The sequence below is a fragment of the Lytechinus pictus genome, chromosome 3 (assembly GCF_037042905.1).
Source record: "Lytechinus pictus isolate F3 Inbred chromosome 3, Lp3.0, whole genome shotgun sequence".
In the NCBI taxonomy this organism is placed as follows: domain Eukaryota; kingdom Metazoa; phylum Echinodermata; class Echinoidea; order Temnopleuroida; family Toxopneustidae; genus Lytechinus; species Lytechinus pictus.
In genome coordinates this window covers 13,009,104-13,033,457 of record NC_087247.1, presented here as the reverse complement: position 1 = coordinate 13,033,457, position 24,354 = coordinate 13,009,104, and the positions used below count along the sequence as shown (strand labels likewise).

Sequence of the window (24,354 nt, the reverse complement as noted above, 5' to 3'; positions counted from 1 at the left end):
TATTTTTTCACTTCTAAAGAACAATTGTAAAGCATGCATAGTTTGCTTTAATTAGTAATAATAATGATAACAATAATAATAATAGTAATAATAATAATAACAATAATAATAATGATGATAATAATAATATGCATTTATACTGTGTCATCTATCTATAAATTATCTATTCCAGGGCATACTATTATTATTAATACCCCGGCTGTAGCTCAAGCTGCCTTCCAGCACTCAGTGCATTTCAAAGAATTAATCATGCTGGGTACCCTTTCACCTCACCTGGGTTGAGTGCAGCACAATGTGGGTAAATTTCTTGCTAAAGGAAAACACACCATGGCTGGGAGTTGAACCCATGTCCCTCTGATTGAGAGATGAGAGTCGTAAACACTAGACCACAACACCCCCACATCATTAGTCATGAATAAAGTACATTGAATCAAGGTTGATCTTGGCTATATTGTTTGGTTTCTTTTTATGACCATGGTAAAAATTTTCATCTGAATACAGGAGTGATGACAATTTCCCAAAAGAGGGGCCAGTTTAATACATAAAAAGTTACAACTATGATAATATTGCAATTATGGTAAATACCATGGTAACAGGGCTCAGCAGCCAATCACAATCAAGGTTTCCATGGCAGATATGATAATAGCAAAGCAACAATAGTTGTAAGTCTGTATGAAACAGGTCCCTGGTAACTAGTTGTACTTTAACTCTAAGGATTATTAATACATTTTTGCCAAGTCATGCAATAAGAACTAGACTCATCACGTTGATTGTAAAGTATGACAAGCCAAAAGAACTTACGATCTGATGTGACTGCAGTCAAAAAAGGAGAATTCTGTGGTCACAAATTTGGCTTTCGTTTCAGTTGACACAATTGATAGATCCACTGACACAAAGTATACTGGCAAGAATGAAAGGTAACATTGCAATCAATTTAGTAAAAGCAAATATCCTGCATCAAATATATTATCTTATGACTTTTCTTGGCACTTACAACATTGACCAGTCACAGGAATTTAAAGTAACAAGTGGGGGAGGGGGAGGAACTGTGTGATTTTCTATTGCACATGTTGACAATAACAAGCATGTACTTTACAGCAAATAACTTCCTGTAGATTTCAGGACAGTGATTGACAGGTACAAGTCATACATCATTTTTCATTCATAATGGTCAATTGGTCATTTATGCATGAAATCAGAATTTTGCTCAAAATCAAGAAGTGAAGGCCTAAATATGATCATCATGATTTTTTTGCTTTAACACTAACACTGGCCTTCTTGGCAAACTGACTATGACAAGAATTACTTTTGAGATCAAAATAAATTCCGTATTTTGATTTGTGTTAATTTACTATTTATATTTTTATTTAGTACTGACTTAGCTCGGAGTTACACCCCCCTGCCACTCCAATCATATCAGAGAGCTATCATTGAAACAAGATGTCACAGTTCAAGATAACACTACTTTATTTTATAATACCAACCCTACATTATATTATAACTCAAACAATTTCAAAATCAATGGTTTAATTTCCACACATTTCAGTCTATCCCCTTAATCCCAGATGCTTTTAAAACAGCTGCAAAGATATTCAAAATGGATTCACAATTAAGACAATAAATGTGTCAGAACACTTGTTAAAACAGGAATGTTGATTCACATTCACACATGTACATTAAAATGACATATCAAAAGAACTACAGTCAGACTACTTGTACTTACATCCAACAGGAATTGTAGGTACTTCGTTTTCAGGAGGAGATGTGCAGGTGAGAGTATCACCAGATGTAGCAGCATCGACCTCATAGGTACCAAAGGCACACTTGTATTGGAAGGGGTCCTGAAGATCTGGGAGCTGTTGTACTGTAATGGTAATCTTAACAATTAAACAAAAAAAGAAAACCAAGTGAATATTTCTCAGCAAAAGTGCAACATTTTATATGTACAGGAATTAATCAAACACAATCTTCACCAAGTCCACAAATCTTCATTTTCAAATATACTGCATGCAAACATATCAAAGTAAACTGCACAAGTTTACTCAGATTACAATAATCTAAAGAATCCAATCCTGTTTATGTACTAGAAGTGCAATGTATGACCAAAAATATCTTGTTTATTATGTGATTGAAAATGTTACATGTCTTTTGCTTTGTCAAATGCTCACTGGCCCGTATTCTGAAGTCGGGTTTAAATTAAACTCAGGTTTAAAGTTGTGGTTTAAGTATGGAAAGCCAATTGTTACATAAATCACTAACGGTAGAGATATCATATTTCAGCTCATTTGGCTCTCAAATCATTCATAATTGTGTAGGAAGTATAAATAGATAATTGTCTTCACAATCAATGAACCAGGAAAGAGCACAGCAAACATAAGAAACATACAACTTAATAAAAATTTTGACACTTTTGGCTTCCCATAATTTTAGCACAGAGTTAGACCGTGGTCTATTAAAGTTATACCTGACTTCAGAATACGGGCCACTGTCTCAACAATACCCCCTCCTCCATGTAGATTATCACCAATTCAGTCATATGAAAACTTCAAAAAGCATGTTAGAATTGCACAAATTTGTGCGATCTGAAACATGTTTGAGCCAGAAACACACACATGTATCAGCATGAGAGTTTAAAACCGAGCAAAGCTGATTTTAAATGTATTTTGCCTTCAATCACTTCCACATGTTTCCGGTGTTGGGGAAAGTTTGTGCACCCAAACGTCCACAAGCAAGAAGAAAATAGTGCACATCTTACATGACCCCTCCTCATTGGGTCAAATGGCACTAACCTTGCATTGTCGAGGCCTTTGTTCTGACTGTGCAATGAGCAGAAATGCCACGTTTAAAGACAATGGCCCGTATTCTGAAGTCAGGTTTAACTTAGACCATGGTCTAACTCTGTGCTAAAATTATGGGAAGCCAAAAGTGTCGTTTTTTAAATTAAGTTGTATGTTTCTTATGTTTTCCTGTGCTCTTTCCTGATTCATCGATGGTGAAGACAATCATCAATTTATGCTTCCTAGACAATTATGAATGATTTGAGAGCCGAATGAGCTGAAATATGATATCTCTACTGTTAGTGGTTATGTAACAATTGGCTGACCATACTTAAACCACAACTTTAAACCTGAGTTTAAGTTAAACCCGACTTCAGAATACGGGCCAATGTGTGAGATTTTCTGTGTATTAGTGTGAGATCGCAGGGATAATGTGAATTGCTTATGGGGATATGCTGTGATACACGCATGAGAAAGAAATTTCAGTGGATGAGCAAGACCCTGATGTGGGAGTCTCAAACGCATAATGCCTGGGACTTGCCCTATGTCTGAATGAGATTTAAAAAAGGCAGTTTAAGAAATGTGTTTGCAAAGGCCTTGGGAAAGCACTGTGATAAAGTTGGTACATGTATCTATAGACAAATATTTATAATTGGAGGAGTTGATAGACAGAGTCAAGTTCATCCTAATATTCTGTGCAATCGGATGAGAAAAAAAAAGAAAAATACCTGCTGGTCCGTTCGATTATAAGGAAGATTATCTGGCTGTACAGAGATGGAAACACACTGTAAAGCATTGTATGATAACCATCGTGATGGTTGCTCAGGCATATCGCATGCCTCATATCTTGTGCACCTTGAGAACGAAAACAAAGAATATCAATTATTTTCCATAAAACTTGCTGTGAGAGAAATAGTTTACAGTTTATATGAACCGTACACTGGGTATATCCTGAAACATTTTGAGCTTTGTCTTTCCTGTATATTTTGTTTTTTCTAAGGGATATGACAAGATCAATATTCTGGTGGATGTCATAACTTTTGTCATAACTAGATCTACTTGTCTTGTCTTGCTCTAACTTGCTTTTATTACCCTTTTACATGAAAAAAAAATTAAGACAGGAAGTATTAGTCAAAATTTTGTGTTATCTTTTAGTAGCATAACATCCTGTTGCCATGGCGACTTTAAGTAGAGCATAAAAAGATATTATTTAGATTGTATTGTTATTAGTTTCCCTCATCATCGATAACTAGTTAAAAAATGTTCTTTCATGTCACATTAAGTTAGGCCCCACATTTTGATTCATGAAATTTTCTCTCAATCTTAATTTCCTCTTTTTTTTTCTCTTGCAATAACCATTTAAGTAAGCTCTTTGTCTCTCTGAACAATTAAGCCCACTTATCTAAGTACAGTAGCGCAATGCCAGCAATGCGTATTGAGAAATTCTTCCTCGAATATCATTGGGCCTATTGGTTAAAAACAAAGGTTTTCTTCACTGGGAATCAAATTTTGATTGGCTTTCTGTGAAAAGAAGGGAGGGTACTAAGACAGATATGATAGAGGAAAGACAATATTCAGAATACCCAATTATGACAATCATAGCAGTCTCTTACACCTCACAGAGTAAATAAAGATGTTAAAAGCTGACAGAGTTAATACATTTTAAGCTGCCATTAAACATTTCTAAAGGCAAAACATGGTACATACAATTAAATTTGGTAGACAACTATTTTATTCATTCAATCATATAAATAATGTATTGTGGGATGCAGTCAAAAACAGGGGGATATCTTTCAATGGCCTCACAGTAATTCTACGAGATTAAACAATGAGTAATAAACTCTACATAAAGTATATTAGGCAGCTCATACATGTATATGTATGAACTTTGTAAAGTATACTGCACTACACGTTGTTGTAACATAGTACAATGTAAATAAATACTGATAAACAGAATGACCTTTGTTATTTTTTGTACTTCCTCAAACATTAATTCTCATAAGTTTCTATTAATATCCAAAGTCCAATAGAAGGAAAGCATTTAGCCATGAATGTGAAAAATACAACAAATAAATGGTACTTAGTTATCATTTCCTGCATTTTTGTACAAAAGATCTGCTACATGTATATGTATCCCTATAAGAAGATGAATGAGTTTTTTTTTCAAAATACATACAGTATGCATGGATGGATGCCTACATGTAGGCCTTACAGAGTACCGATGTGTGACGTCATCAATTTTTTATTTTTGCATTTCAGCGCTTTTTATACCATATTTGGGTAGAGCATTATGAAAAAAAACCCACAACCCAAATTTGGTGAAAATCGATCCATGGGGCCCAAAGATGTGACCTCATGAAAACATAATTAGCCCCATTGAAGTCAATGTATTCATGAGGTCATATCTCAGGCCCCCATGGACCAATTTCTCTCCAAATTTTGGAAGTGGGTATTTTTTCATCAAGCGCTACCAAAATATGGTATTAAAAAAAAATGATGGAATGCAAAAAAAGTTTTTTTGTGCCATCATCACTTCGGTACTCTATAGGGTTGAACTCATCAGGTAGCGTCAGGGAATTTGATGGGGGGGGGGGGGTGAGGGCAAGAAGACATTTTTTCTGAATGAATTAAAGGAATATAAAATTACTGGAACAAGAAGGACATTTGATCTCTTCTTTGCATCCTATTTTTGTTGCAAATGCATGATCAACAACTAAGATCTTAGCAGGGCTGAATCACCCCTTGCCGGGTGGGGGGGGGGGGGGACCAATAGCCCAATCTTTTTAGGGTTAAGGGAATTTACAATTTAATTCGATCAACAAACCTCGAACCTTTTTTCTAAAGTACACCATCCACAGTAAGGGTCTCCATCGTTTCCTCCTTTGCCACCAATGCACTCATCACAGGTTTGGTATTCGCCACAGTTTGTCAAATTCAATTTAAGAACCTGTATAACATAATGATCAATTGAAACAATATATTTTATTTAACCAAAGCTCTTTCTAACTTCTTTCCTTTTGGGCAAATGAAACTTTAAACATAGGCAGACATGATAATTGTTTCTTTCAACATAAAGTGATTCCCAAGTGCTACAAGTGAAAAAAATTTACAACAGAAGTATCAAGTAAAGCAAAAGAAAAGGTTTAAATATTAAGCAAAGGTAAAATGTAATATACAAATTTATCATTTTTTTGCTCTCAATATGCATTGTAACATCTAAAGTAATGTATACTACTGTACATATATTAAATCAAAAGTTTTTACATGCATAACAAAATCATAATAAGAAAAAGATTCTGAGCTTTTTGTAAATGGGTCAGTTTTATATATATATATATATATATAAAAGGGGAATCTTGAAATTATTTTGTACGACTATAAAGACAACTCCTGTAAATGTACCATCCATTTCTTTATATGTATCTTATTCGTTTGTTTCTTTGTTTTGTTTCTTTGTTCATGTTTTGCTATTATTATACCCATGGAAAGCAAATTTATTTGTGATTAAATTGCAAAGACAAATAAAAAATCTTGTATCTTGTATTGTATCTTATTTTCACAACAGTGAATCAGCTTTGCAATATATCTTTATTTACTTAAAAATAACAATTATGTGGAAATATAAAAAATATGTCCTGAAGTTGTCTGTTTCATTTTTGTTAACTATTTCACGCATTGCAATCTTGCATCAATTGCATGTATTTGTTTTTTTATTTATATACTCACCTGTGAGCCTTGATCTGAAGTTGTGGCTAATGTTATCTGCTCTGTAGATTCATCAAGAAACAGCTCTTGTAAAACAGACCCACTTCCAAGAGGAACTGTCTCATAGACATAGCCAAATGTGCTGTTAACAATATTCACCTGATAAAACAAACCATGATATGATAACATCAATCAATTTCATATTTTACATACTGTGTGTGTAAGGAACACTTGAAATGTGCCCAAATATGTGCTGGCAAGCCAGAATCCGTTGATGTGGGTAATATTGTACTGGGACATTGTGGTCTGGTGGTTTTGACTCATCTTTCAATCTGAGGGTCATGGGTTCAAATCCCAGCCATATCCTTTGACCTTTGACAAGGAATTTACCCACCTTCTGCTGCATGCAACCAAGGTGAGGTGAATGAGTACCTGCCGTCTAGATTAATTCATTGAATGCACAGAATAGTAAATAGCAGCTCAAGCTAAAGCCAGGGTAATAATTACAGAAAAGAATTACAGAAAAGATTTCTAGATAGATAACGCAAGAATAAATGCATATTATTATCATCATATCTGCAAAGCACTAATAGAGCCATCATTCCACTGCATTAAGTACTCCATAAAATTACATGAAGTATTGTCATTGTTATGATACCAATTACGTGATTAAATTGAAGTCCATTCTGATGGCAAGTTGGTTAAATGAAAGCAAGAAATATGTGAGAAACATTCTCAATGAATATTGACAAAAATCCATCAAAAAACCAACAACAGAGGCAGGATAAGAGTTGTTACTTCTTATCTTGCTTTTCTGATGTGATACATGGAAGAGCATCTCATCCATTTATTAATAATCAAATATGTTTCCACAAATATGTATCTTTCAAAGAAAGATTCTGAAACAGTGTGTCTGAGGACTATTGATTGCCAAATAAAAGCTGTATAAAAAAAGGACTTCATAGACTTTTAATATGGCAGAGCTGCTCTAATGTGATGTAACAAATGAAAATATTGAAAATATATGATCACTGTTTTATTCTCCGATGTAGTTTCACCAACCTTTATTGACATGGTTTCTTATATTCTATTTTTATTCAAACCAACTTGATATTAGGAGGGTTTCTCCCTTTCAGCATCACTTTTCTGCTGGATAAAATTTCTGACAGACATTTATCACCTAAATTTAAACATGGAGTGAATAAACCTCACTAAAAATAAAACAAAAATAGAGGCAAAAAAAATAACATATCAATGAGGCAGGTGCTCTAAACCCTTTTCACTAGATTTGCTGTAAATGGTAAAATTGCATGCAATATTGTATACACATACAAAGAGTCCATTTATGTCCAGATATTACAGTAATATTTTGTCCGAGATATTTATACTCCTTGTTGTCACTTCAACATGAACAAAACCCCTATTCAAGTTGTTCCATGAGATGTGGATTTTTATCATCTTATTTTTAAAAGGTAGAAAATGCATACTCACATCAACTTATACTTATATTTTCAATTTTTTTGTTATATGATTTCTAATTTCACTTTTGTTTGTATATTTTGTATGTTCTACATTGTAAAGCACTTGATATGGATTTCATGAAAAGCACTATATAAGACTAAGTTGTTATTATTATTATAATCATATCAGTAAAGCATTTAAGCAATCTGTTTTATTCAGACAATAAACATTGTTCTAAGCTGTTCCCCCCCCCCCAATCAAATTTTCTTGAATAAAAACAATCAATTGGTCTATAAATAAACTTGCCATTTTTGCACTGTACAAGAAATTATCCTTTCACTTTATCCGAGCACTAACCTTTTGAAGGTTTCCTTGCGTATCTCCTATGAATGCAACAGTATGATGTCTCTCTATGGTTGTTACAATGGAGGTGGGAGATGCAGCACCAAGAGGGATGGTGAGAGATGCAGAGCTATCATTTACTCCACTGGCATACTGGTAGTACAGATACGCAGCACCATCATCTTTATTTAAAGCTGTACATAGAACTGAATCGGGTGGTTCTATGTTAATCTGCCAAGAAAGAAAAAAATGTGATCACATTATGAAGGCAGACGCATATTCTGAAGTACATGTATATATTCTTGGATCTCTCTCATAAATACTATGGGATGATTACGTATACAGTCTCTTAATGAATGTGATAACGGATATAGGAGTAATAACAACAACAATGGGAATGGTGAGTCAATCAGAGGGGCCATTACTCCAATGGCATAGTACCAGTAGTACTGAGACTAAAAACCTTAAACTTAAACTACTTAAAAAGCTGTACACAGAATGGAATGGGTGTCTCTGAATTAAACTGAAGAGAAAAAGTAATAAAAACAGGCACCAGCACTAAAACCAAATGGAGGCTACTACAGTATACATCAAGCAACTAGCTGACACATTCTTGTACACTCTGTATCACTTGCTATTCAGATGATCACTTGAAAATATGTTATTATATACTGTAGTCAGACTTTGTGAGACAGCCTCAGATTTCCTCCTGAGGCACTGTGGTAGTAAAAAACTTCATTTCATATCTTTTTTTCATCAAGCTAGACAAGAATCAGGTGAAATATAGATGAAAAGTGGTAGAAAATGCTCAAACATTTTTTGGAGGAACTCATGCAATTTTTTCCGATAAACAGAAAGGAAAATTGACAATATAGGCCTACAGTTGAAGCCAAAAGTTTACATGCACCCATGGAATTCAGTTAAATTTGTTTGCTTGCCAAACATCGTAAAATTTAAGATATCATCAGAAATATAAATACTATCATGACGATTTTGGTATCAAATGAAAGAGCGCATTAAGCTCGTTCACATGAATGGGAAGCTGTTGAGATTAAAGTTTATTTTAGGTGGAATTTTCTTTAAAGACAAAAAAGTCATATTCATGCCAAATGTATTTATTGTTTGTTATTATATTTTCAAACATCGTTTCATAGAAATATATAAATGTCAAATCTATGATTTATATTACATTTTCTATAATGATACGTCACCACAGAACAAAAAAGTGTAATCTGAAATGTTTGTGTTGAGAAGTAACTAGCATAAATATGAAATGTTTTTATCAAGTTTTTATTTTAAATTTGTCTAAAAAATTAAGATATTTGGAGAAAAAAATGACACCTAAATATTTTCCAGCACCTGATGACAAAGCAATGTGATGAAGGGGCATGACATATTCATTTGTTTAAAATCAAATTCGTCATGATAGCACAAATATTTTATAAGATATAGTAAATTTTATGATTTCCTGGGTGTATGTAAACTTTTGCTTCAACTGTAGCTGGGTACGACAAGAAACCCCAGATGAGTTATCAAGATAGAGAAGAGACCACTCCACTTGCAGTGCAGCAAACAATGTTATTACTATCCGTTCATGTACTTGAATATAATCTGTCAACTGGCTGATTGGATATTTGCTCATGAGGATGCTGCTTTAAAATAAATAAGGTTGCAGGCTGTGTAATTTTTGCTTTGAGAATGTAAGGATTAAGAATTTAGTCAATTTATCACAATGAATGATGCAATTAAAACTATTATTCCAATGGAATATGAAATATTCCAATTAAATAGGAGAAGTACGGCAGGTTAATTGTGATGCATTTCTGTAAACTCCAGATTAGTTCATACTTCAATGCACATAATTATACTGAGCTACAGATCTTTGCAGAGAGAAGAATCTTGCCATTTGTTGGAAAACGTTATGTATCCGTTGTGTACTCTTTGCATAAGTGTTTTATACGCTCTATATCCATCAAGCATCCGTCCACGGTGATTTCATTGTTCGCCCATTTTGTCCATTGTCTGGAGCAGATGAAAACGATGGAGCCACCCCAAAATTTTGCTTGTCTGCTGTATCTGTAATGAGTACGTTTTGTGTCCAGTGGAACCAGGCCTTAAGATATACACTGCACTTGTAATTTAAAATTCCCTAACTAGATTCTTCTGTTTGGCTATATCTAGGGATCGTGGAAAACGGATGGAATTCACAGAATTGGCCTTTTGAAACAGAAAGTGGCTTTTCAAACATGAAATCACGGAAAACATATTTTTTCTCAAAATGCACAGAATAGCAATGGAAATTACTCCCAAATCCTCAACGAAATACGAATATCAACTGGAAAAAACATAATCTCACTTCACTACAACAATCATGACAATCCACACATCGTGACTGCACTCGAGCCCCTCCATCACTCGGTCGTATCAAACTTAGTTCACACTCACATCCGCATAAAGGCACGGCTGTGTGTTGCTGCCCTCTGCGTTCGGTCATAATATCATGATCGCGGTATTCAACAAATCCAAAATGGCGGATAGGCGAAAGTCATCAACTGCTCAAAACGATCTCCAAAATGTCCCCAAACAGTGATACAATCTCATTTAACCATAAAATAATGCTAATAATGTGAAAGGTGAGGATGCATTCACGTTGATTAAAATGTTTCTTTAAATAGTTTTTTAGATACTCTTTGAAAATTGATTTTAAAGCGTTGTTAGTACAGTGGTAGATACAAAGTTTGACCAGCGTGAGCACTTTAACATTGCAACCCAGTGTGTATTGATTTTCTAATGTAACGGAATTGTCACTTTTTCATGTACACAAAGTCTATGGGGAAACAGAATTTCAGTTTTCAGACATGCTAAAACGGAATTTAAGATTTTCTGAAACGGAAAAGGCAATTTTTAGAAACGGAAAATCACTGTCCCTACACATGATAACTTAAAACCATGTTTTATTCTTCAAGTAAGAGATTAAAATAGGAGAACTGTGCCAAATTAGGATACATTATTAAAACTCATTTAAAGCTTTATATTTCATTGCACTTACTGTGCTACAAACACTGCCTGAAAGATAGTTGTTGTTATATTCAGTAGGGTCATCCGTCTGCATACATCCCTTCACAGCATCGTAAAAGCTCTGCTCTACATCACTCATCTTATAGATGCATAGAGCGGATGATCCATCTCTACCAAATACAGCATACAGAAGATCATCAGTACTCTCCATGCTGAAGGAATCAGCTAGCTGGGATCCTGCTGCTCCTATATGACCTGACTGGATCTCATTGTGAGATCCACACTGTAGTTGTATCTCTGTGTAGGATGCAAATTCCGAGTCTAGTGAATTACGACACAACCGTCCTAAGTATGCACTGTTCTGATTGTTTCTTCCCCGAGACATGAAATAGTAGAGGTTTTCCATGAAGGGGATCAAATGTTTGAAAATGTTTTGCGGGGAAGAGGATTGAGGTCCTAATACCTGTTGGCCTTTACTGAAGTCAATAAGATTGTGCTTTGAGATAGATGGTAAATTTGCCACTGCATCACTGATCCCAGTAAATAAGTACAATCCACCATCTGCAGTACTAACTCCATCTTCTTGATAGTCTGCACCCAATACTACAGCTCCAACATCAGGTGCATCTGATGTGGTCACCACTTCCTGAGTATCAGTAGAGTCATATCTCTCTACATCATGTGATATATTAGTCAAGTTTCTTGTCTCACAGAAACCGTCACACCCACCGCATGTGATGAGCATATCCTCAGGTGACGGAGCTACCACCAGAAGTCTATTATTATTGGTATTATCTTCATTTGGAGAACGACACGATCCGGTATCTACTGTGTGTTTGAGAGTAAGGTCTGAGTTGAGTTGATAGAGTCTCTCCTGTGCTCCGATATAAACATCTCCGGTGATGTTGTTGATGGTGATGTGGTTGAATGGTAGGTCGGAGTCAGCATCAGGATGAGTAAAGGATGATACCAGGTACGAGGAGAGTGGAGCTGAGTAGATGGTCTGGGTCAGAAAGATGAGAAAAGTAAGAACAGGCAGCATCCAATTCATCCTGAAGAAATGTATCTGAGCCATTGCTGAAGGATGAAACCAGAATGAATGGATCTGTTGAAAATAACAAAAAAAACATACCAATAAGGATATTTATTACATGTAGTAGAAGAAGTAGAGTAGTACTAGTAGTAGAAGTACATGTAATAGTAGTAGTAGTAGTAGCAGCAGCAACGACAATAATAATAATAATAATAATAATAATGTGCGCTTTGAAACACCAGTATAAAGTGCCATACAAATGTTATTATTATTATTATTATAATGATAATAATAACAACAATAACACCAACAACAACAACAACAATAATAGTGGCTACTATTGCAGAAATGCATCTTTTGGTGCTAATGGCATATATGTATTAAGTTGAAAGTTCACCTTTCACTACAGATGAAAGGTCAAAAGTGTTATATCATTTCAACACATCTATACATTTTTTAAAGACGATACTAGATACAGCCTGTAAAATAACGATATGGGAATGAAACTCAATGCAGTACTTAGTGAATAGAATTGGAACATTACCAATTTGGAATAATTTACACTCCACAATCATATTTACAAACAGTAATAATAATCAATAATAATGATAATAATAATAATAAAAATAATAATAATAATGATAATAACAACAATATCAATAATACCAGTATCATACATACCCAGGGCCCTGGGGAGTCCCTTTATAAAACAATCATATCACTACGTGTACTTTTGATAATAGATCACATTACATATGCTTTTTATAGTGCTACTATTGGCCAAGCAGGCTAGTTGTCTAGTTGTCTCCTGACCATAGAATCTACCCCTACCCCAAAATAAATGAATGAATAAATAAATAAATGAATAAATAAAACAAATAAAAATATATATACATGTAAAACAAATAAATAAAAATATAAATAAATATATAAATAAGTAAATAAATAAATATATAAATAAATTTATGAATAAACAAATGAATAAGTAAATGTAAATAGATAAATGAATACATACGTATATGTAAATAAATTTTAAAGGAAATGAATAAATAAATAAAAGAATACATGAAAAATGAATGATGGAATGAATGACTAAATAAATGAATAAGCAAACTAACAAACAAATTAATAAACAAATAAATAGACAAATAAAAATATAAGCATTCTAATGTGCATATACATGTACAGTATATGGCACCAAACATGCCCTCAAGGAACAGATTTTTTTTTTAGAGTAAAATATAGTTTGCCATTATTACCTTCAAATAAATAAGGGCAGTACTACGTGTATGAACAATATTACAACTCACCTATATGATTTCAATCGCTTTCTATGAATCCCATGTATGTTACAAGTCACCTGGAGAAGAAATGACAGGAAAAAAAGTGGATATATTTCAGAATATTCTCCATTCAACAACTTTATATTAACTTCATTGATTACATGAATAACAAGTTATACATGCAACAACTCCAGGAAATGAATAATTGCAATATTAAACACTGCTGATCATGGAGAGCAAACAAGTCATAGGTACAACATGTAGAGTAAATATACAATACCAACTCTGATCAAAGAAATTTCTGAATCGATATAATTATGATACGCATGATATCACAATGATTGCCCAAATAGAGAAAGAGGAACTACTCAAATTAAATCAGTCGGGATATACAGGTATGTTTTATGAAGCACAGGTACAGGTACAATGTACATTAGCTGAACTTCCTTTTTCAATGCAAATTTTATTAGCGGTCTATTGCACAGGGTCACTGGTGGAAAAGTGGTTCAGGATGTTCGATCTTGATGAACTAAATATAGTTCAGATAATCACATTCAATTTATTATATCAAATTTCATTCAGTTTTCCTATTTAATATACTTGTACACTGTATATTCCCCTTTTTAAAACAATATTGATATCAGAGTTAGTTACCCGGTACATAAAATATTTTAACAATTTGGAAGACACACCTGTAGATACTTTGGAAAATCGAACTTTTTCAAAGTTACAGTACTGTCTCTCACTCTATTACTCATTACAACTGTGAGCCACATACAAATAGATTGGGTTCACTGAATATATTATTCTATGCTTTTATATATATCGGTGAGTCACAGATTACCAAACAATACCGTATTCTGTAGAATTCAAATACAATTGAAAATTGACCAAACCAATGTTCACTAAAAAATAAAGTTTGGTAACTTAACAGTCAATTATTCAGATTTTTTTCCCATTTCCCTTTTTTTCTTATTATCAACTATACCTCGTGAAACATATAAGTTTAATTCTTTCCAGCCTTTTTAGTATAGTGGGCCATTTTCCCTTTCACATATCTGCCATGGACTCGCTGCAAGCTGTGCTTTATAGAGTTGTCACCTCCAGTACATTGTAACTTCATGTAATAAAAATTTGATGTGTTGAATGCCTCAGAAATAAATGTTGACTCATTAAAAACATATCCTATAGCGATAATTTTAACTAGTTTCATAGAGACTCTACAGACAAAAAGAATGTAAATGACGCTTTTGTGACAGTTGTCAGCACAGTTATTATAGTAACAGGCAGACTGCTCTTCAGCCAAGCAAAACAATTGTTGACAAAATATGACCCTGAAGGTTTCTATAAGTCCCATCAGGCCAATAAGATGGTTTATTTCCAATTCGTCTAATGCCAATTTGTCCAATTGCAAACTTGTCTACTATCATTTGGTCTACCGTCAGTTTGTCCACTCACCTCATAGTCTGTACCTTCATTTAGTCTAATGCCATTCCATCTAAAAACCAGTTGGTCCAATAGCCATTTGGTCCATATACCATTTCGTCTAATTGAACAATGTGTTTTATTGTGCAAAATGAATGAAAATGAAACGGATATTACACCAACTGGTTATGAGATGAAATGGTCATAGACAAAATGGTGATTAGACAAAGTGATAATTGCACCAACCAAATAGTTGTTAGACGAAATGTTGATGGATGAAATAGACTAAAAATGAAAGTAGACCATGTGGTAAGGGGACGTGTTTGCAGTAGACAAATTGGCAATTTACCAATTAGATCTATATTAAAGAGGTTTCTATTGGACCACATAAAAATCCTAAAGGTTTCTGCGAGACTTCTTATGAATTATAAACAAAAATTATAACAATGTATAAAGAAGTAAGTGTTTTACAATGATATTATAAATTTCTCATTTTACTACAAATTTTGATGGAATTTTCAGTGATATGCTGTTTTTATTTTTGTTATTCAACTCAAATCATTAATTGTTGGGGTGGACTTGAACTTCACACTGCTCAATATTTAATAACAGTTTGATCATTTAATTTTAAAATTTTAATAATTTATAAAGTAGTAAGTGCTTTACAATGACACTTACTATAAACTTCTCATTTTATTTCTAATTTTCATGGAACTTTCAGTGATATGAAAAATGCTGTTTTTATTATTTTAATCAAATCAAATCATTGTTGGGGTGGACTTGAACTTCACACTGCCCGATATTTAATACCAGTTTGATCATTTAGTTTGAAACAGTTAAAGGAGAATGAAACTCTTGGAGCAAGTTAGCTTTTGTGAAAGCAGAAAAATCAAAGAATAAGATCAACAAAAGTTTGAGTAAAATAGGAGTAGCAATAGAAGAGTTATGAGCATTTGAATGTCGAGATCACTAATGCTATGGAGATCCTCCCATTGGCAATGCGACCAAGATCTATGATGTCACAGATGAACAACTCTCCCCTTTTGGACGATGAAAATATACCCCAAAACATCTCTTTTTGCTCATTCTAATCATATGACAAACGATTCATCAATGATATAATGTTGTGAGTCCTCTGTACTTGTCCTCTCATAAAGAGAACACCTCACCTTGTGATAGACTATAAAAATGAGAATATAAGTGAAATAAGTACTAAAGTAATGAGGGAGTTGTACGTGTGTGACATCACAGATCTTGGTCGCATCGCCAATGGGAGGATCTACATGGCATTAGTGATCTCGACATTCAAATGCTCATAACTTTCTTATTATTAATTCAATCTTCCTCAAACTTTCAACAATATGTTTCTTTGATTTTTCTCTTTGATATGGATTCAGCTGGTTTCAAGGGTTTCATTCTCCTTTAATATTTTCACCTACATGTACATGTAGGGCTGGTCAGACTTGTGCTGTTCTCTAAAATATTTTTCTATTCGTGTGATTTACAATTTGAACCATATGGACAGATAAATGGTCACACTTTATTTTATGTGATGTAATGTGATTCCTCTTTCATCTCAGTAATACTCATTGGATGTTTTTTTTTAAGTTTAATCTCACAAAATCTGCAGAAAATAATAGAACAGAATCAATGATTGCATATTACAGTACTCTAATGAGAAATCAATGCTCATACATTATTCTATTACCTGAACGTTTTACTAAAACTTTCTTCTGATTTCACATCATATTTTGATGAACTTTCAATTTTTGACCTCTTCAATTTTTCTCTTTTATTTTGTTGTTGTTGGGATGAAGTTGACATTTAATTATAATCAAATGTCAACTTCATCCCAGCGCTCTACAGGGACACTGTTTTATATGTGCTCATCGATCAAAATATCCTCCTTAATAGTTCCATATAGAACTATATGGATCAATTAAAGTACTTTAATTTCATTAGTATAATTTGGAATTGAAACTAATTGAAACCAATACAGGAAAACCCCATAACACCTCTACAACATTGTGGACTCACTTGATTTGTTTACAGATTTTAGGAACTACTCGAGGAAAACAACAGGAATTAACTAAATCATCACTCTTTTCCATGGATCATAATGGTGTACAGAAGGAGGGGGGGGGGGGCTTGGGGGCCATGAACCGACAAAATTTTCACAACGAAGGAAAAATATGAGAAAAAAGAAAAATAATGGTGAAACATAGGACATACATGTGTACTCTTTTTCTGAATATTATTATGATTTTTATCATTATTACGATTTTCATGAACATGTATGTATACATGTGTTTCAACAGGACATAAATGAAAAACAGCCTTGCTGAATCAAATGTTTCTTAAGATTCCTGTACAAATATGCTGAATAAATAAAATAAAAATAAATAGGAACTGTAAGTATTAAAAAGCTTATTACAATTATAAACTCATCTGGAGTTGCTGCTCTATTAATTGAACTGATTCAACACTACATGAATTGCAATTAACCAATGAGGATCTTGGGTGCCCACATCTCAACTGCCTTGCTGACCTTGAAATTCCCTTTTTTTTAAGTGGGTACAATGCCATTTTTATTTTTAAAAAAAGGTCCTTGCCCTCCTGAGTGAAGGCTGACACACTTCCTACACCTAGATCTAGACTCGAGAGTGAAATATATTGGTTGTATTCCCCATTTACTCAGCAAATCCAACATTGGCTGCAATATGAATGGTATTGGGGGTAGATGAACTGAATGTATGTCGAACACTGGAAAAGTAATCTTGAATCATTATACTGCTTGTTGTATCCACCTGGCCTATAAACTGTGAACTACAGGCAAATTGCTACATTCACAGGCATGGGTGATCAGTAGCATGAGCAGGATTTTTGAAGGGGGGTTCATGGTGAATGAAATGTTGAAAAAAAGGGTCTTCACCACAAAATTCACATCGTTTTGTACTTCTACAAAAATTTACAAGCAAAAAGACACACAAAAAAGTCTTCAACAATTTTTTTTTTTTTTGGGGGTTGGGTATCAAAAAAATTTAAGGGGGGGTTAACCCCTGTAACCTCCCCCCCCCCCCTGCGTACGCTACTGTGGGTGATATTTCTGGGTGAACCTGTCACATCCTCCTGGTCTAACACAATTCTACAAGCAACTATGATTATTTTGGTCATTGGGGGACTATACAAATTATTATAATCACAATCATGAGATTAAAAAAATTATTAGTATTTTCAGAATTTTGTTTTTGTCTATATACACAAAAACTAAATTGAAATTAAGAATAAGTGAACAAAATATTTGTCAATATGAAAGAATTATTGTGAAAAATGAACAATTTCAACAATTTCTTTTTCAATGTTTATGACCTTGTTTTTTTTTATATTTACATGACAATGACATTGCCAAACTTATTTTTAGATCAATTAACAGCAAAGAGGAATGTTCTAGCTTTAATATGATACCAAATTTGTAGTTGGAAGTCAAGTTTTCACACAAATATTAATGTTTTACCCAAAATAGCACAAAATATTGAAAATCACCATTGACTTTGTACAGGTGGCACCACTTCAGGCGGCACCGCTTCTGACACCACCCCTGTAACTCAAGTTCTATTTATCCTAGAGCAATGAAACTTTCTACATTATACAATCAAAAGATATCAACTAACATATGTATATAGAGAAGGGGAAAAAAGTTCATTTAGCTGCTGAAATAATTTATAAAAAAGGTCTCCTACATAAAAATGTATGTTAAAAAACAAAAATGCATGAATATGATATATTAACTACAAAGCAAGTGTACAATCAAGTCCAAATGTTTGGTCCCAGGGCACAAGCTTCAATTCATATTCACTATTTAAAGGTCAAGTCCATCCCAGGAAAATGCTGACTTGAATAAATAGAGGAAAATCAAACTAGCATAGTGCTGAAAATTTCATCAAAATCGGATGTAAAATAAGAAAGTTATGACATATAAAGTTTCGCTATTTTTCACAAAACAGTGATATGCACAACTAGGTGACTTGGTCGATGATGTCCATCACACACTATTTCTTTTGTTTTTTATTGTTTGAATTATACAATATTTCCTTTTTTATATATTTGACAATAAGGACCAACTTGACTGAACTATATAGTATTAAACAATGCTAATTCCACATGTTCAGGGAGGAATTAATCGTTGTATCACTTGACAATGAGGAGAAAATTAAAATATTTCATATAATAAAATACAAAAGAAATAGTGAGCGGATGACGTCATAGTCTCCTCATTTGCATACCAGCCAGGATGTGCATATAACTGTTTTGTGAAATTAAGCGAAACTTTAAAATGTCATAACTTTCTTATTTTAAATCCGATTTTGATGAAATTTTCAGTGTTATGCTTGTTGGATTTTTCTCTTTTTATTCAAATCAACTTTTTGTTGGGGTGGACTTGTCCTTTAATGGCTCACTCCAAGATTCTCATCAAATAAATTGCTTTCATTTGATACTCACAATTATGTGTGATCCACTTTAATTACCAACAATTACTAATATATATTACACCATAGTCACCACCATCTTTCTTCTAGAAATAAAAACGACATCTGGGGAGTGTTTCATCAACATTTTCATCCGACAAGTTGTCAGATCTGACATCTTTCCTTGATTCTGAGTGGCTGAGAGGCAATGTTACTATGGTAACTGTCGGATAAAATGGTACTTGTCAGATAAAACGTCCGACAAATCCTTTCATGAAACGCTACCCTGATATCGGCATCATGGAAAACAAGATAGACTTTCCTAAATTGAGCTGAAAATGTTTATTCCATGAAATAAGTATCAAACACCTCTCCCATGCAAATAACTAATAAAAACTGATGATTGCATTCCAATGTTCTTTTCTTCTATTTTGCAATTGGTAATGTACAGTGTACAACACTCCCGGCCCAGTAACCCAGGGAGCCCAGGGGCTTACCGTGTATTTGACCATACTCACGGGACTAGGGTGATTTATGGTCTAAATATTTCTCCAAATGAATTGTGAAAACAGAAATTATGCACTTACCACGATTATATGGATGAAGGTCTAACGAGTGGCAGTTTCCTGACATCTGGGCACAAACTGGAACCTAACAAAAATGGCCGATCGAGACGGGGGTAGAAGGAGAGAACTTTTCGTTTTTTGAGGTTCCAGTCTGTGCCCAGATGTCAGGAAACTGCCACTCGTTAGACCTTCATCCATATAATCGTGGTAAGTGCATAATTTCTGTTTTCACAATTCATTTGGAGAAATATTTAGACCATAAATCACCCTAGTCCCGTGAGTATGGTCAAATACAAGGTAAGCCCCTGGGCTCCCGCCACTAGCGTACCTAAGGGGGGGGGCAGGGGGGGCACTCTGCCCCCCCTGACGAGCCACAACCCATACAAAAGACATATACCTGCCCCCCTGACGAGCTTAAAAGACCTTTTTTGCCCCCCCTGACGAGCTTGAACTTTATTGCCCCCCCTGATGAGCCTGAAGACCTTTTTTTTTTTTTTTTTTTTTTTGCTTGTCAAATTTTTTGGCGGCCGATTTTGCCCCCCCTGTGGAAAATCCTAGGTACGCCACTGGCTCCCTGGGTTACCAGCCCAGCTGACTTACTGAGTACAGATCAAACAAGTTCCATGTTTGTTCAATGAAATTGGAAAGATCAAACAAGTAAAAAAATAATGCCAGTAAATTCAGTTCAAAACTTCAATGTAAATTAAGTGACTTATTGCAAACAACTACAGTACATGTACTCCTGTATCAAAACGTCAGTCTCTGAGACTATTTCAATTCTGTTCGGGCGGCTGCCCCAGTGAGCTGGCGGCGCACAGTGGGCCAGAATGAACCCAAAGTGCGCCAAAACCCATTATTCACACATTTGTATGATTAAATTTGGTAGACAGGGGTAATTTCACCCGTAGAATTCAATAAAAGTATTTTCAAATATTGATGACGTCGTTAAAATACTGTTTTCTGATTGGCTGTTAACATTTGAGCAGAAATTACATGTTTCTAATTCTACAATATGTTTCAAATTTTCAGAAACTAGTTTTAGATAAATTTCAGCAATAATTAAGCATATTAGCAAACAGCAAACACACAAACAGGCAACCAAACCAGAAAAGTCTGTGCTCGGGGTACAAATAATTCATTTGGTGACTTGAGTATCGCTTAAAGAGGGCGTCCTACCATGAATCCGGAATTGTAAAATTCAAAGTGAAATTGTAAAAAAAAAATGAAAAGGAGTATTTTTATTCCCTGTGTACAATGATTAACCACACCTACATGAATTTAAATGGATTGATACCAGAAGTGGACAGTGAAATCTTTAAAATAATGATTCCAGTGATTAGAGGCCGAGTCCATTGCAGGTTAATCAGTACAAGGCCTACCAAGAACGGCGTATACAAAGTTATTCCGAATCAGAGTCTCTCTCTACTATCTCAACAACTATTATGTCTTTGGTGAGAGGATCTTTTAGCGTACTTTGAACATCAGGGGGAAGAGGCTGTGATTGTTGTACTCTTAAAAACTTGCTACAAATCACCATGTCACCTGTTACCATTTCTGTGGAATACATATAAAGTCAATGAGAATCATAAACTAAACAATCATTGAAATGATAATATACACTTCCTTCTTGATCGATACCAACAATTATAGCAAATTTAGAATGAGCCAAGAGATAAACGAATTCATACGTGTATGTGAAGTTACAAACCCTTTTGGGGGATAAATACTAATAATGATAATGCAATTTATACATGTAATAGAGCCCACGTATATCCCATCTCTGTCCTATACACATTTTCATATTTTGTCAGAAAACTGCGAGAGACCTATCACATCCCTAGTCATGTGTGTTATAGCGATATACAGTAGCCTCTACTTGGTTTATGAACAACAAACCAAATATATAATCTTACCCGGGAATCTTACCTTAAGAATTAATCTTCTCAGTATGACAGCATATCAGATATGGAACACGGGATGGAACAGTTTGGCATCAAAATGAAGTTGCGTTACATGTCTTATTATATAGTTAGTGGAATTATAAATGAAAGCTTGCCTTTACGTATGTTTAACGAAAATATTTTAAAGGGGAATCCAACCCAAATAAAAACTTGTTTTTATGAGAAAAAGAAAAATCAGACAAGTTGATAGGTGAAAGTTTGAACAGTATTGGACAGACAACAAGAAAGTTATGAATTTTTAAAAGTTGTAGATATTGGTAATCACTATACTCTTGGCGACTTCAAATTGGCCGCATATGGAATGTCATAGTGATGTAAGGCAAGGACTACTCTTCCATGTGCTCCAATACATATTATGGCTAAAATGTCATTTTCCCCAAAAGTTTTATTTCAAATTATATTTTTCTTTCATGAGGACATTAAACAAAATACTACCTGGGTTATATTTAGATTACTGCCCCAGGGGAATGGGTACTTAGGAGAAAACCACAAATCCCTGATAATAAAGTACATGGCCTATGGAAAAGTTGTCCTTGCCCCTTGTCATAATTTACTTACCCAGTTGCCAATTTGAAATCTACATACTATTAGTGATCTTAATTTTAAAGCAGCTATAACTTTCTTATTGCTTGTCCGATTTCTTTCAAACTTTCACCATCCTGTTTAATTTATTTTTCTCCTTCCCAACACAATATTTTATGGCAAAGGTTGGATTCCCCTTTAAAGGCAGACACCAGTCAAAAGAGCCACACACTTGAGCCAGACACCCCCCCCCCCCTCTCTCTCTCTCTTTCTCCCAGAACGCGACGGGGAGTTTGATGTTTAATGTCACCCGCAACGTTCGGCATGCACGCGCATAATAGGACAGTAACTTGGACCGATTTTTGTGATAAATACGGCGAACATGTGGTTGGAAAATTGGTTATATCTCCAGAAAATGCACGTATATGCAGCTAAATTTGGTATCAGTGTAAAGCATGAACTATACCAAAGACCGCAATGGTATTTACAGCGCAGCAATCGGCAGCAATTTGTAAAAGAAATGCTCATGAAAAAAAAAATCCTAAAACACCCCCATTGTCAAATGGTTTCGTCCAAAATTGCCTCTGAAGGGATTTTCATTTTATCTTGAAAATCTTTGATCACTTGAAACAATTATTCATCAAAAAGCACAGTGAATTAGAAATAAATTAAGCAATCCGTTTTGTTAAAACAGTGAAATATCTAAAACGTGTCAGGTCATTTACACATGCGGTAGCCGTAAAGAGTCATTTTCCGGTAACATTGAATAAAAATGGGCAACTAATATTCAATTTAATGGAGAAATATTGTACGGAGGCATTCTACAGGTTCTTATCTTTGCTTAGAACATGAAAAAAACAAAATTTGTTTCATGACCAAAAACCAGTTTTGGCGCACTTTTGCTCTCTCCTAGCTCCTGGCCCACTGTGCGGCGGAGCAACCAGCTTACTAAAGGCCCCAACCAACCCAATGCATTCCGCTGCAAAACTCCAAAAGACATTGCAAGATCGAACGAGAACAAATGAAAGAATTGTCGTTCATTTATTTTAAAATAATGTCTAACATACCTATTCAAATTTGGGCCTCTGGAAGTTCCGAAAATGCATCTATTCACCAAGACTATGCCTACCGTTAATAAGATTTAGGCATTTTGTAGAGTTCAAAACTTTGACTTCGTCTTTGCGGAAGTACGGAAGGACGAGAAAATGCACTGCATTGTCGCAACCAAACTGGTAGTAAAAAAAGGGGGTTTCCCCGCATGAGAGATATTACCTGTATAGGCCCTATTATAGGCTAGATTTTATACACAGTTTGCCTTTTCGTTTAGGGGCAGTCGTCTTAAAATGCTGCCCGGGTGCTCCGACTTGGAAATGTGTATTGAAGACTTCTAAAAGACTCTTAAGATATGTTGTTAGTATTTTGATGGGCCTGACTCAAGTGTTGTTTTCGAATTTTGGACTTCTCGTGTCACGACCAAATTAAAAGTTTAAATCAGGGTCTGTGCATAAAGAATAGTCGTAAGTGAGGGGCGTTCATAAGTAATCGATGGCGTATGGAACAAAAATGAACAATTCAATTCAATCCAATTTCTTTCAGCATTTATTTCCAAATTCATTAAAAAGAACACAATGAGAACAAAATTATATATACACAAAGAAAATATAACTTACATAAAACGAAGCAAAGATATCAACAGAACATAACTTAAAACAATAGTGGTAATGATGAAATAAAGTTTGGCACATACTTATTGAAATATAGATGAACAAATAAATATGGCATGCACAAAAAAGCC

The 24,354-nt window shown here is 34.4% G+C and overlaps 1 protein-coding gene across 1 annotated transcript in view; it reads right to left on the bottom strand.

Annotated features, from left to right (window-relative positions):
- The window catches only part of LOC129255868 (plexin-A4-like), a 66,305-nt gene extending 42,515 nt beyond the window's left edge, over positions 1-23,790 (bottom strand). Inside the window, exons 1-9 of the mRNA XM_064096411.1 lie at positions 23,627-23,790; positions 13,647-13,696; positions 11,335-12,408; positions 8,301-8,516; positions 6,504-6,641; positions 5,609-5,724; positions 3,506-3,632; positions 1,724-1,877; positions 802-901 (exon numbers count right to left, since the gene is read on the bottom strand). Coding sequence (XP_063952481.1) covers positions 802-901; positions 1,724-1,877; positions 3,506-3,632; positions 5,609-5,724; positions 6,504-6,641; positions 8,301-8,516; positions 11,335-12,378 — 1,895 coding nt within the window. The 5' untranslated portion in view covers positions 12,379-12,408; positions 13,647-13,696; positions 23,627-23,790. The remainder of the gene's footprint in view (positions 1-801; positions 902-1,723; positions 1,878-3,505; positions 3,633-5,608; positions 5,725-6,503; positions 6,642-8,300; positions 8,517-11,334; positions 12,409-13,646; positions 13,697-23,626) is intronic.
- Between the last annotated feature and the right edge of the window lie 564 nt (positions 23,791-24,354).